This window comes from Stegodyphus dumicola, chromosome X2 (genome assembly GCF_044657685.1).
Source record: "Stegodyphus dumicola isolate Sdum_Otavi_A_Nest chromosome X2, ASM4465768v1".
NCBI lineage: Eukaryota > Metazoa > Arthropoda > Arachnida > Araneae > Eresidae > Stegodyphus > Stegodyphus dumicola.
In genome coordinates, this window is record NC_140781.1 from 117,876,779 (window position 1) to 117,889,350 (window position 12,572).

The 12,572-nt window shown below is 34.3% G+C and overlaps 1 protein-coding gene across 2 annotated transcripts in view; it reads right to left on the reverse strand.

Annotated features, from left to right (window-relative positions):
- The window catches only part of LOC118199715 (DNA damage-regulated autophagy modulator protein 1-like), a 51,735-nt gene that overhangs the window by 16,614 nt on the left and 22,549 nt on the right, over positions 1-12,572 (reverse strand). For both annotated transcript variants that reach the window (XM_085809273.1, XM_085809272.1), the window contains exons 3-4: positions 7,867-7,934; positions 284-426 (exon numbers count right to left, since the gene is read on the reverse strand). In XM_085809273.1, coding sequence (XP_085665399.1) covers positions 284-426; positions 7,867-7,934 — 211 coding nt within the window. The remainder of the gene's footprint in view (positions 1-283; positions 427-7,866; positions 7,935-12,572) is intronic.

The following is a 12,572-nucleotide window of genomic DNA, read 5'->3' on the forward strand; positions in this document are numbered from 1 at the left end:
TAAATTGTCCTGAATCTTTCCAAAAATGCGTAAACACCCTCTCTACTTTTTAGTCCTGAAACGTATTAAAACAACAAATTATATTATTGAATGAAATGATGTGATTTTCAATCTGTTGCTAAAAAAACGTGATGAATTATCAATATCGTCATCAGAAGTAATGAGTTCGGCCACAGATAAAGGCCCCATAAAATAATACTTTCGATTTGCAAAACAGATATTAAATTTATTAATGTGCTCAAATTGAGAGTTAGTACTACTGTATGCAAACGAAAAGACTTACAGGATAGGCAGCCACAATGACCATTCCCATCAAAGCGATGAATCCAATGATGATGGAAGCTTTGTTTAGAGCGTCGATTGCTTTTTCAGAGCCCCTGTTTAGTTCATCGACTATTAAAAACCTAACAAACATTGTTGATAAACCTGAAAAGTGGAAAGTAAAAGTAAAATGACCACACCTAATAAGCAAAAACTTATTTGTTCAGAAATTACGATTTTCTTTTTTTAATACGTAAATAAAGTACATCTTTCAAATTTAAATTTTAAAATAAACTCCGATTCAGAACGGAGTTTTTCAAAACTGGAATATAAACACAAGGGTATACTGTTACTATTATAAAACTGTTAATGGCTGCAAATTACACAAGTCCTTTTCTGTCCTCGCAACAGAAACTTACGAAAGTTTCTTTCGTAATCTCAGAGGAAAACGCCTTTAAACTAAGCAGAAAGAGTCAGTGTCGTACATGAGAAATTTGTACGAGATATGAAAAAAAAGGACTGAAAGGGAAATTATTTGTGTTTTCACGAAGGAAAATTTTGTGTTTCATTAATTAGTAAAAAAAATAAAAATTGAGAAGATTAAAATAAGGTATTGTAAACTGTTCCTATGAAATTCATAAACATTTGGTACTTAAAAACTAATTTCTCTTTTAGAATTCAAGTGACGTCCTGCCTTAAAAAAACTACTTACATACTGCTTAGACTTCTACTTGTATTCCTTTTGACGCTATTTTTCTCTTAGCGCTTTCATACAGTTTCTGGATTGTTTCACAGAAGTCAATTTTTGGAATCCTCTTTGGTCTCGGATTTATAGTTTTTGAATTTCTGAAATGCTTTTAAAATGGTGCCCATTAACGCGAAATTTCATGTCAGGGAATAAAAGTAATCTGAAGAAGAACTGACGTACAGACTACTTTTTATTCTCTTGCGTAACACCTTTCTTTGCAATAAGTCACCTGCCAATACTTGCAATATGCTACGTCAGCGGCATTGGATCAAACAAATAACTGTATTCAAATTTCTTTCCGTCGAATCACGATATTTTAATGGCAATAATTAGTAATCATTGCTATAAATTACCGTTTTAAAATTTCGCTATGTATAAATGAAAAATTTCAGTCCGAAAACACTGTAGATGGACAGTGTATGAATCTTATATGGTAAAAGCTTATAATTTGTTTAACTGCATAAATATTATAGAATATATGTAAACATACAAAATATAGCTGCTTTTTTAAATTATTATTGACTGAAGCAATGCTGCGTGGAAAACGAATCTAAGTTCCACTTCCAGTACTTTAAATATGAACTATATGAACTCAACGATTTAAGATAAATATCAAATGATAGGATAGCAATAAAAGGAAAAATAAGTAAGATAAGTATTAAATGACAGAATAACAATAGAACGAACTCTAACAAAGTAGGATAAATATTAAAATGAATAATTAAAAACTTAGTTCACATATTTATTCGTAGAAATACGGAGAAATTACTTGTATTGAGAAACGGAGGTTTCATGCTGGGATATTCAGGCTTTTCTCTCTGAATATTATACGTCAGAAAATAAGTTTTTGGCCCCATGGATTTTTCGTTTTATAAAGATTTTCTCTGTTGAATTTTATTCCTAAACACTAGTCCAATACGACTGTATTTGAGACATTACCTAGTCGTGAAAGATCATCACCTAAATGAAATGAATTTTATGTACAACATAATAACGGGAAAAGACACAGTAGTTGTAATGAAATTTAAAACTGATTGTGTGAGCTACCTAACTCTCAAGTCTTCTCTGCATCCTTTCGCAAGATAGCTATTAGGCCTAAACTCTAGTATCAGATTCTACTAATAGTACCAATACCAGAATAACTATGTTCCCTGTTTTGTGTTTGTTATGTCGACAGCATATCTTTTTTTTTTTTTTTATAGCAAAGGTAAATTAATAAATATCTGATTTACAGTAAATTCTGTTAATCCCGACATTCCATTTAGTCTTGACTGTGAATCGTTTGACTCATTTTCCCCCTCCTTTATAGTAGTATTATAATACACAGTAGTTTCATTTAGACATCCCAGTTTACCAGAAAATGTTTTTTGTTTGTCTTCTTCTGAAAGCTATGTCTTCTCACTTTGCAAAAAATGAATATATGAGAGACGTCTTTGTAAGATCTAGTATTCTTTGCTAACATAAAATGTAATTATATCTACTTGAAAGTCTGTGTTGCGAATTTTCACAGTGACTAAAAGATTAATATAACAGGTAAAACGTATAAAAAACCCTTTTATTTCGGACAATTACTTACGGCACGGACTTACATGATTACATTGTCGCCAATCACTTGTGATAAGGACCTTAAAGATAATGTAACAAACTAAATTTAAAGGTGTAGTGCAAGACTTCACAATTTAATTTAATCTAGCAGGTTGATTCAGAAACCTAAACAGGCGAGATACTAGTTTTGGCGGTAAGAATAGGAAGCCTAGATTCAAAATTCAAACAGCTGCTAGCTTCAGCAGTGTGCGCACTCAATAGCGAAAACACGCTATGACTAACCTTTTCGCTACCTTCAGTTTGAATACACTCCCATTCACCCTAACTCATTTACATACTGGCGAGGAAACGCGATGAACATCAGAAAAGACAGGAAAGGCTAGCTAATTAAAATAACTATTAATAAAAATAATAGACCCCTACAACTTTCCTTTATAAAGAATATTCTTTCGTTAAAAGTAAGGCCAAAATTCTCACAGTCGTCCCATTTTCTTTTTCTATTTGTTGCGAAACTGTTATTTTCACCTTAAATATAAACTGCAAAAAGTTTTTTCCCTTATTAATAAAATTCTAAATTAATAAAACTCTTTAAGCATATATTTCAATTTCTGAAGAATTTATATTATAGTTTACCACACATTGACCAAACTAATTCCGCATTCAAGAAAACAAATTTTTGATTAGAAAAATAGAAATTAATAGATGTTACATTGCTGATAATGACTGGTGTCTTAACCATTATTCAACTCTAAATCTGCTAAAAATTATGAAAAAAAATCGATTATTTGGTAAATTAATTTTTAAGCGATCAATATAGTGTCACTAATGGAATACAATTACCTATATTTAAAATGATATTTTCTGCCTTCAGCCACTCTGAATCCTAACTTTCTGCCATTATAAGTTATAGGTGTAAATATTTACATTTTAATGATATTTTCTACCTACGGCCTTCGAGGGTGAAGATGCTCGGTGTATCTAGACTGTAATGAGCCTCGACTGTGCACATGCACATTGCAGGGCCAACAATTCGTTTGCCATCGATAACACTAACCCTAAACACATGGAAGTTGTCCCCGTTCAGGTCGACGTAAATACTCACATCTCCACTCCTGATGAATATGCCTATGCGCGAAAGAAACTGTCTTTTTGGAAGAGATGATCAAGGAACTTAAGGGAACCAAGCTACTCTTCTACAAAAACCGTCTTGTCGGCGAAAACGATCATTAGGCTATTAGATATTGTACTGATATTGGACGCTTCGGCAAATGACTCTATGAGGTAAGTATCCATCTGGCAAATTATTTAAACGAAAAAACTTTGTAAATCATCTTAATGATGAAAATAAACTTGAACCCTAGATCAAATTTGAGGAAATCTGTAAGCTGGAAAAATGACAATGGACCAAAGTTACTCCATAGGAAACAAAAACTAAGGATAAATTCCAGCTCAACACTAGCACACTCAACAACCAGATACTAGCTCCAGATAATGATAACGCAGTTAATGAACAAAACAATAACAACATCTTGTCCTCGGAAACAATTTCACTTTTATAGGTTCCTTTAATTCCACCAATCATGATCAAACCACCAGAACTACATTTATGGATTTTTCAAAATTTTCTCAAAAATTTTCATGTATAAATTTTTTACAAGCGTAAGTGGAAAGTACATAAAAATGCTACCATCTTCTATTAATGAACTGTTACTGTTTAGAATATTCCAAAACCAGAAAATCGAACACTATGCCATCACACACAAACATAAAAGACCCATTAATGTTTTAACGAGCAGTCTACCCATTAATGCCCCTAAAGATGAAATTTCAGCAACTCTTACAGAACTAGGATACACAATACATAAAGTTGTTCAGCTTACACGCAGTAAAACTAAGGAAGTTATACCTCATTTCAAATTGATCTCTAGCACAATGAAAATCTGAATCCATTTATCAGGTCACACGCCTTTTATGTTTCATGGTTACCAAAAAATATATATTAACAGAAATGTTGTCCCGCAGTGTCACGACCGCCAGAAGTTCAATCATTCGTACGAAAATTGCTTCCTCGCACGCAAGTGCATCAAGTTTGTCTGAGACGCAAATCTGTATTATGCCCCAACTCAGGAAAAATCAATAAACCCAAATGGGCAAACTGCATAAGACCACAAGCAAATTCCAATCGTGGATGTCAAAAATTTACAAAAAATATATGCCTCCAAAAGATCCTTAATAATTTTTTTAAAAAAAAAGAAGACCAAATGACCTGCAAAAATTCCTAAATCCCAGCAACACTAAATTTTACGAAAATATCACTTATTAAGCAAAATTTCATAAACTACTTGCAATATCATATAACATTAATTCCCGGAATATCACTAAACAAAAATTTTAAAACCCTTAGCCAGATTCTCTATCCCTTTTTTTAATCCAATGGTAGACTCTTGCCTATTCAGCACTAGCCGCTCCTAAGGCCAGAAGTGGTGACCACCTAATTTTATTGTGGAGCCACCTAATAGGTGCCCACCGTTGCCTCAGTTTTAATTCTAGAAAGTCATTCCTCCTAAAAATACGCCCACTAATAGCCGAGTAGTAATGTCATTGAATACTTGTAGTTCGACCGATCTGGGATCGATTTCATAGCTGAATGCGTGGGCGCTTTCATGATTTTCCTCATGTGTAACATGAATAACGAGCCATTTTTCCTCAAAAAGAACTTCACGGAAGCATTCCCTACCTTAGGCAGGTAACCGTAGCTTGTTTTGTCATAGGAAAAAAAAAAAACTAAAGCAAATCCTAGAAATCTTATCGAAAGCTTTTTTGGTCATGTAAACTTCCTAAAATATGAAACATTTTAAAAACTAACATACACGAACTCAGGTCAGGGCAAGACTTCGATAGCGCATTCAAGTTATTTCTTATCCTTGAAGAAAACAACGTAAATTAATTTCAATATTCATAATTAATTCTATGTAATATTTACCCTTAATATCGGCTAAGTACTCTCTACAGCATAATAGAAAATAACAAATTATTTTCCTTTCATTATTTGTAGAGTATCTAAAACTGTGCATGGTTTCCTGAAAAGAGTTTAATACCCCCACCCCTCCTCTAACCAATCGCTTATCTTAAATCTCGCACTTCAGTCATCTAATTGCTTTTTCTAACACTTATTTATCTACCATAGACTAATTCACTAATTGCTATTATCTTCATGTATGCTCAAAAATCATCATCATCGCTCGAAACTTGTTCATAATTTGTTGTTTTCTGGTAAGCCTATGCCCAGGAACCCAACATTTAACATTATATTCGACTAAGGCAAATGTAAATATCAAAAAAGGTTTTTATTTGTTTTAGAAGGATATATAAGTTTTTTTTGTAAGATTTGTTTGTAAGATAAGTTTGTAAGATTTGTTTTACAAGAATATATATATTATACTAAATTAAACTTTGATTAGTAGGACCAGATGCTTACTTCACAGCTTGATAAATCTTCCGAATAAGGCTCTGAAATGCTTGGATCAGATAATCATTTCGTTAACGTTTAGATAACAGACAACCACAGAGGCAGTTTAATTTTTACGTGGCCTGAAAGGGGTTAAAGAGTTATAAAAAACTGCGAAAAATCGAACGAATGCATAAAGCGGTGTGAGGTTTATATAAAAACAAACCATAAGAAGGATTTGGGGGTGGGTTTGGCAGTGAGTAAATATTTAGCTGAGATTTTTATTACTGTACCACTCTCACTGCAACTCACTGACAGTGATAACTATAACCGAAATTCTGTTCAAAACGCTTAAATTACCTGCTAGAAATCTGTTACATATTATTCATCAACAAAAGAAGACTGCATACCATATGCAGTGCTGCTTTGCTTTTTAGTATATTACAGCATCATCAATCGTTGACAAGAAGGGCCCACCAGCGGCCGAGCGGTAAAGTCGCTGAACAGTGGTAGTTCGGTCCAAGGTTCGAATCCCGCGAACGGGCTGGCTGCATGGGCGTCTTCGAGGTTTTCCACATGTGTAACGTGTATATGAACCAGTTTCCCTTAGAAAGTCCTCCACGAAGGCATCCCTCCCCTTAGGCAGATAGCCTTCGAGGATTTGCCATAATCACACACACACAATCGTTGAAAATGGGAATTAAATATTTATTCCGTGTTAAAAAAATTCCCTCCCCCCCCTTTGTTATTAATTTTCTGGAAGCAGCACTACTTTATACCCGTTTGCCTATTTCTTTGAATTTTTAAACGTTTTTACAGACTAATGGGCGAACGTATATTAACACAGTTCAATTTTAATTAGATATTATTGGTATTTTGATTAACTTCTGCTTATTTTCTTTAAAAAACAGTATTTTTTACTGACAGCTCTAGATAAATATGCAGGCACTTTTTTATACCTTTCAGTAAGTGAGCGCACCAGTAGCCAGTAGATAAGACAGTTGAACACTAGTAGTTCAACCAGAGCACAAAACTATTTCTTTTAGAAATTCCTCCTTGAAGATATTCATCCTTTGAACAGATAATCTTCGCTTGATGCGCCGCACAGATCCACAGTAGGGGATCTGATATCTTTCGCATCAATTCAGAAAAAGTCGTTTTTAATTTAAGGTCAGTGTAATCAAATCAGTGGATTTTGGGCATGAAAGCCACCTGTATACAGTTTGCAGTAATACAAATCATGTAGTGGCGGCTGAAAGCTCTATACGACTGCTAATTATAGGCACAAACGGATCTTAAGAAGTAATTGCGTACCTTCTACTAAGTACAATTTCAGGTCTATAAACTGATATTTAGATTTGCCATTTATTCTTACTATAAAGAAATAACTCAAACTGATTAACTATTTAGGAGGAATATTGTTATTTTTATGAATCTGAAGATAACTTTGGACAAAACTGTGGAAGAAAATATTAAATACAAAGCATTAAATTCTATAAATTTTGAATAATAAACAGAAAATTTGAAAATGAAGTCCCATTAAAATTGCATTTTGCATACAGCTCCAGAACTCTCACTACTAGATATCAAAGTTTACAGTGAGAAACTTAATTTCGAGTATTTAAGAAAGATGATTACATATGTATGAATGCCATTCACTGTTGAGATGATTTTAATACATTAAAGCTTTTGTTTAAACTAGAAATGTATATGCGTAAAGCCAAAGAAATTGGACTCATGTTGCATATAAAATAATATCAATAAAAAGTATGCATGTTAATTATGAAAGGAGGTATGAAATGCATATAAGGAGCTGTATTTTAAAAATTGTTCCAATTCAGGAGTAAATCGAAATGTCACTTACCTATAGTAGAACTGAGGTAAAGGAATATGCTGAATATACCAGCTTCGGGGAATTTCCCTCCTGTTTCACTGAAAGTGAAGGTATATTTTACTATTTTTACTCACCTGAAAAGCTATTACTCACTAATTCGTAAAATAAATGGCACATCAAATATAAATCTCATAATCACATAAGTTACGCCAAAAAATCTTGGCACGAAACAATTCTTTAAAGAGTTAAAGCTTAATAAACAACAAAGTACGTTATCAGACACATATCAAAATAACCGTGAATGCACCACTTTGTATTGCATAAAAAAGCTATCCTTTGAACATTATGTGATGTGGATATCTAAATTAACAGCGTCTGAAACTCTGAGGTTCGTTGACATTCCTCGATAATCCAATTGCTGTTTTTCTGATAATATGGAAGAATTAGATTTCGAAACAACTATCTTCCACACTGCTCTACTTTTAATATATTTTCTCTTGTTCGCGGCACAATATTATCTCAGACAAAATACCATCATATCGGGTATTTTAGCAATCGAAAGTTTTGGGCGTATTCCAGATTTTGATTCCTCAAAATATATGAAACTTTATACATTTGTGTACATTGATGTACGTAAGTATATAAAGCTCATGCTATTTTAGGACATTGCGGATATGAATGAGGTAATCTGCAAAAGATATCTATGCCCATTTTGAGGCCTGTTTTGGATTTATATGAGGCTCATCCTCTGAGTTAAATCAGACTTTCATAAGCTTAAAAATTGCTAAGCTGTAAGCGTCTGCGTTAATAAGTTGAGAAGAGAAAGTAAAAGAAAAGATAAGAAAAGGGAAGTATAGTGTGAATAAAATTTTAAAGAAATGAAACATACAAAATAAGCATTCATACACCCGATCTAAATAGCAGTAAATATGCAAAACTGTGTAAAAACGATATGCCATATGAAGAACGTGATTAACGTGATGCAGTGAATATTAAAAATACATATGACGCACCATTTTCCCTAGTACTTTCATATTATCAATTCAAATAAAAAAAATTTTCCCTTTTTTTGTTCCCTCCCCTTTTTTTAACCTTCCGTGTTTTTAGGGGGTGTAAGAAAACAATTTATTGCTTTTAAAATACTTTTCTGTTCATCATCAGTGGGGCAACTCGTCCAGTGCAGCGTTAGCATATCGGCCACTGACGAAATTAAATAAGATTCAAGGACCTGATTATGTCCCTTAGGGTTGTATTTGATTGTGTGGGTAAATGCTCTGAGCGTTAAAAGCCATCTTTTGAAATGCCAAATTTCAGGAAGTCTTGCTTATTTTTAAGTGTTTATTCTTGCTTTTTTTACTTATTTTTCCTGTTTATTTTTATTATTGCTGTTTTTAATCTTCATTGTTAAACAATTGCTGAATTACAGTAGTATGCTGATATGGCTTCGAAAAAATAAATAAACATACCAAAGGAATTTGTGAACACACAGAAAACAGATACGAAAGAAATACAGATAGATATGTCGATGCATGCGAAAGCTGCAGTGTTGTTTCGCTACGATGGTTATTTAATTCGCCAAGAAAATGGTATTAAAATGCATATTAAAAAGTAATTATACATGTTAAAGAGTGATGCATATTAAAGTATATAAGGAAATATTGTAGATTTAAACTAGTTGGGAAACATAAAGCGTGCAAGTTACACATCAAAGTGTAACTTACACGCCACGTGTATGTTATGTACGCAATACATTTTAACTACGCAGCGCTTGTAAGTTACACATAGAAAAGGAAACACCATTAAATGAAAAAAAAAAAAAAAAAAAGAAGAAAAAAGCGCTACCTAAAACACTATGTTGCAATGCTACTTGTAAAGTTTTAATATGATACGCTGAAATATAATATTTATATAATACAATAATTAATTAGAAAATTAACTTTTATTATGTACCCTTTTGCATGGCAGTCACGCGAGCAGTATAGCGAATTCGTTTGCTCCTTTTTAAGAAACGCTAGTGTATTTAATATTGCGATCGAATATCAATCATTTGAGAGCTAGAGGAGTGAAGAAATGCTTTAGTTGCTTGTTTTCTAGAGACATTAGGTTAACTGGAAGCAGAAGAGATGAAAAATGAGCAACATCCTAGCCGGGAATCGAACCACGGAGCTCTGGAATACGCGCCCAGCGTTCTGACCATAACACTACGAAGGCATGTTAAGAAGGCGGGAGAAATACCTTATATATTCCTTTATATATTCCTTATATATTCCTTCCTTTTAACGGGAGACTGAGGTTTTTAAAGGACCCAATAGCCAAATCCTGTGTGTGGAGAATCATAATCCACCACCATTTTAGTTCGCGCGCCACTGTAGAAACATTAGGTTAATTGGAAGCAGGAGAGATGAAAAATGAGCAACGTCCTCGCCGGGAATCGAACCACGGGTCTCTGGAACACGTGCCCAGCGTGATGACTACTACACTACGAAGGCAGGCTTAGAAGGCAGGAGAAATACCTTATAGTTTATGTCAGAAAATATAGCTCCTGCTTAACCTCGAAACATAAATGCCCTGTTAATTTGATCGTTTTATAGAATCTTAATTGTGTCAAAATTAAATCAAAATTCTTCTGACCTTATGAGACAAACAAGCAAGTTATAGCTCAGTGGTGAGAATTTTTTAAATAGCCTTTTTATTTAATCTGGAACTTAAACAGAAGGCACACCTAGTGCTTACAATCATAACATGCTCAAGGATATTTAAAATAACATAAGCTGAAATTTTATATTCAAGGTATCGCAGTTAAAGACTACACAGATTGGTTTACTTAAGCTGGCTCAACATTTAAATGCCGCGTTTTAACGACGGCTAGCGAAAACGGTAAAGCTGGAATATTCATTAGCAGAGCTGGACTATAGAACGTAAACTGCAAACGACGCTGCAGAAAGCTTAACATCTAAAACATTCAAAGTAATATAATAATATTAATAATAATCTATCATCTAATTTATAAGGCGAGGACTGCTGAAAAAAAGTTATTGTTATTGTAAAGGTTTAAATCATAATAATTGGTTAATTAACATAAAATACTCCGCAGTTTAAATACGAACCAATAATAAACAATCCGAGCTTCAGCTCCAAATGATGGAAAACAATTAAATGCAAAACAGCACTCAGACTGTAAAATATATTTTAATGCTAATAACCCATTTTCTTATGATTCAGAACTACACTTCTTTTCGGTAGCTCTCACCAATATGCAAATGTGATACGAGTATTTAAGAGAGTTCTTGAACGTTTAAAAAGACAGCTTTTGATAGGTACACTAGCGATATACCAGAATTTCAGCATAAATTATATAAGTGTAGTCCCAGCACACTAATCGTGCAGCTCAGCCCAGTTTTGAGGAAGAACTCTCCGGGATAGTCCGAAGACATCCCACCCTTCTCCCAGCACTTGAGCGGACTGGCTTGCTGTGTATTTTAAGTGTCCTCTTGCCGCACGGAAACTGTACACTCAAACATATATACCTTCTCTAAATTTCGAACCCGGGCTCATCTGTAAGTCAGCATCACTAACCACTATAACGTTTGGGCGGAGCAAGAGCTTTTGGCAGCTACGCTGAAGGTAATACGAATCTCTCGCCCAGCATTGCTACTTAGTCGCTCAGCATTAACCAGTTTGCTCTCTGTAATTTGAGCCAACACATGTTAATTTCCTTGCATTATGGTCTCCCTATCGAATTAATTTAAATTTTAAAGTCAACCTTCTGTTACTGATACTCCGTAAGCTGCGGAGATTTAAATCTTAACCACAAGTCGTCCAGTTTAAAGATTTAAATAAAAAAAATGTTTAAACCTTCCTCTGTTTCAGTAGTCGGTTTCACAGACGGAGCAAAAATTCACCCGGCTGTCTTAACAGGGATTAAAAACTTAAGTTAATCACAGAGAGAAACTCTACAAGAGGAATAACGTTTTAGGCCGCGACCGGACTTGCTGTTGCCTCGTCATCGTCTGACAAACATCAGGTAACTGCTTACTGCTAGAAACCAGAAATAAACTAAAAAAACTGTCATTTGTATATATAACAAAAGAGTTTATTGTCTCGCGCCTTGAGTTGTAAGAATAGTATTTAAAAATGTTTTATACTGTAAACAGTTAAAGCGCACATCAAACATCCACATCACAACGCACATCACTCAGTGCATAAACTCCACTCTTGAAACTACACTGGTGTGCAAAAATTAAGGACGAGACGGTTTTTTCAACATAACTTTGTACAAAAGCTAATCAACACATTTAATACCGTAAGATCCCCAATACGTAAGGACATGAGTAATGTAAGCAACACTTACTAAATGAGAAATCAGAGGGATAAAAAGAAGCTTTATCGAAAAAGTAGCATGGAGCGCAATGCGACTGAAGGCCGAAACATCCCTGTGATGGGTGTCCAGAAAGAAACATCCGGGCTTTAATAGGGGATATGATCTCCCCTAACTGCTAGGCAGGTTTCACAGCATCTGCCCATGCTGAGAATGAGGGTGTCAATGAGTTGTTGAGGCATTTCTGCCCATTCGTCTTGCAGGGCCAATCGAAGCTCCGGAATCGTTACTGGTGGTAAGGTACGAGCTGCCAAGCGTCTGCCTCGAAAATCCCATACATGCTCGATGGGATTGAGATCCGGAGATCGTGCCGGTCAATCCATACGTTCAATATCCTTACTCTCTAAGAGCTGCTTGG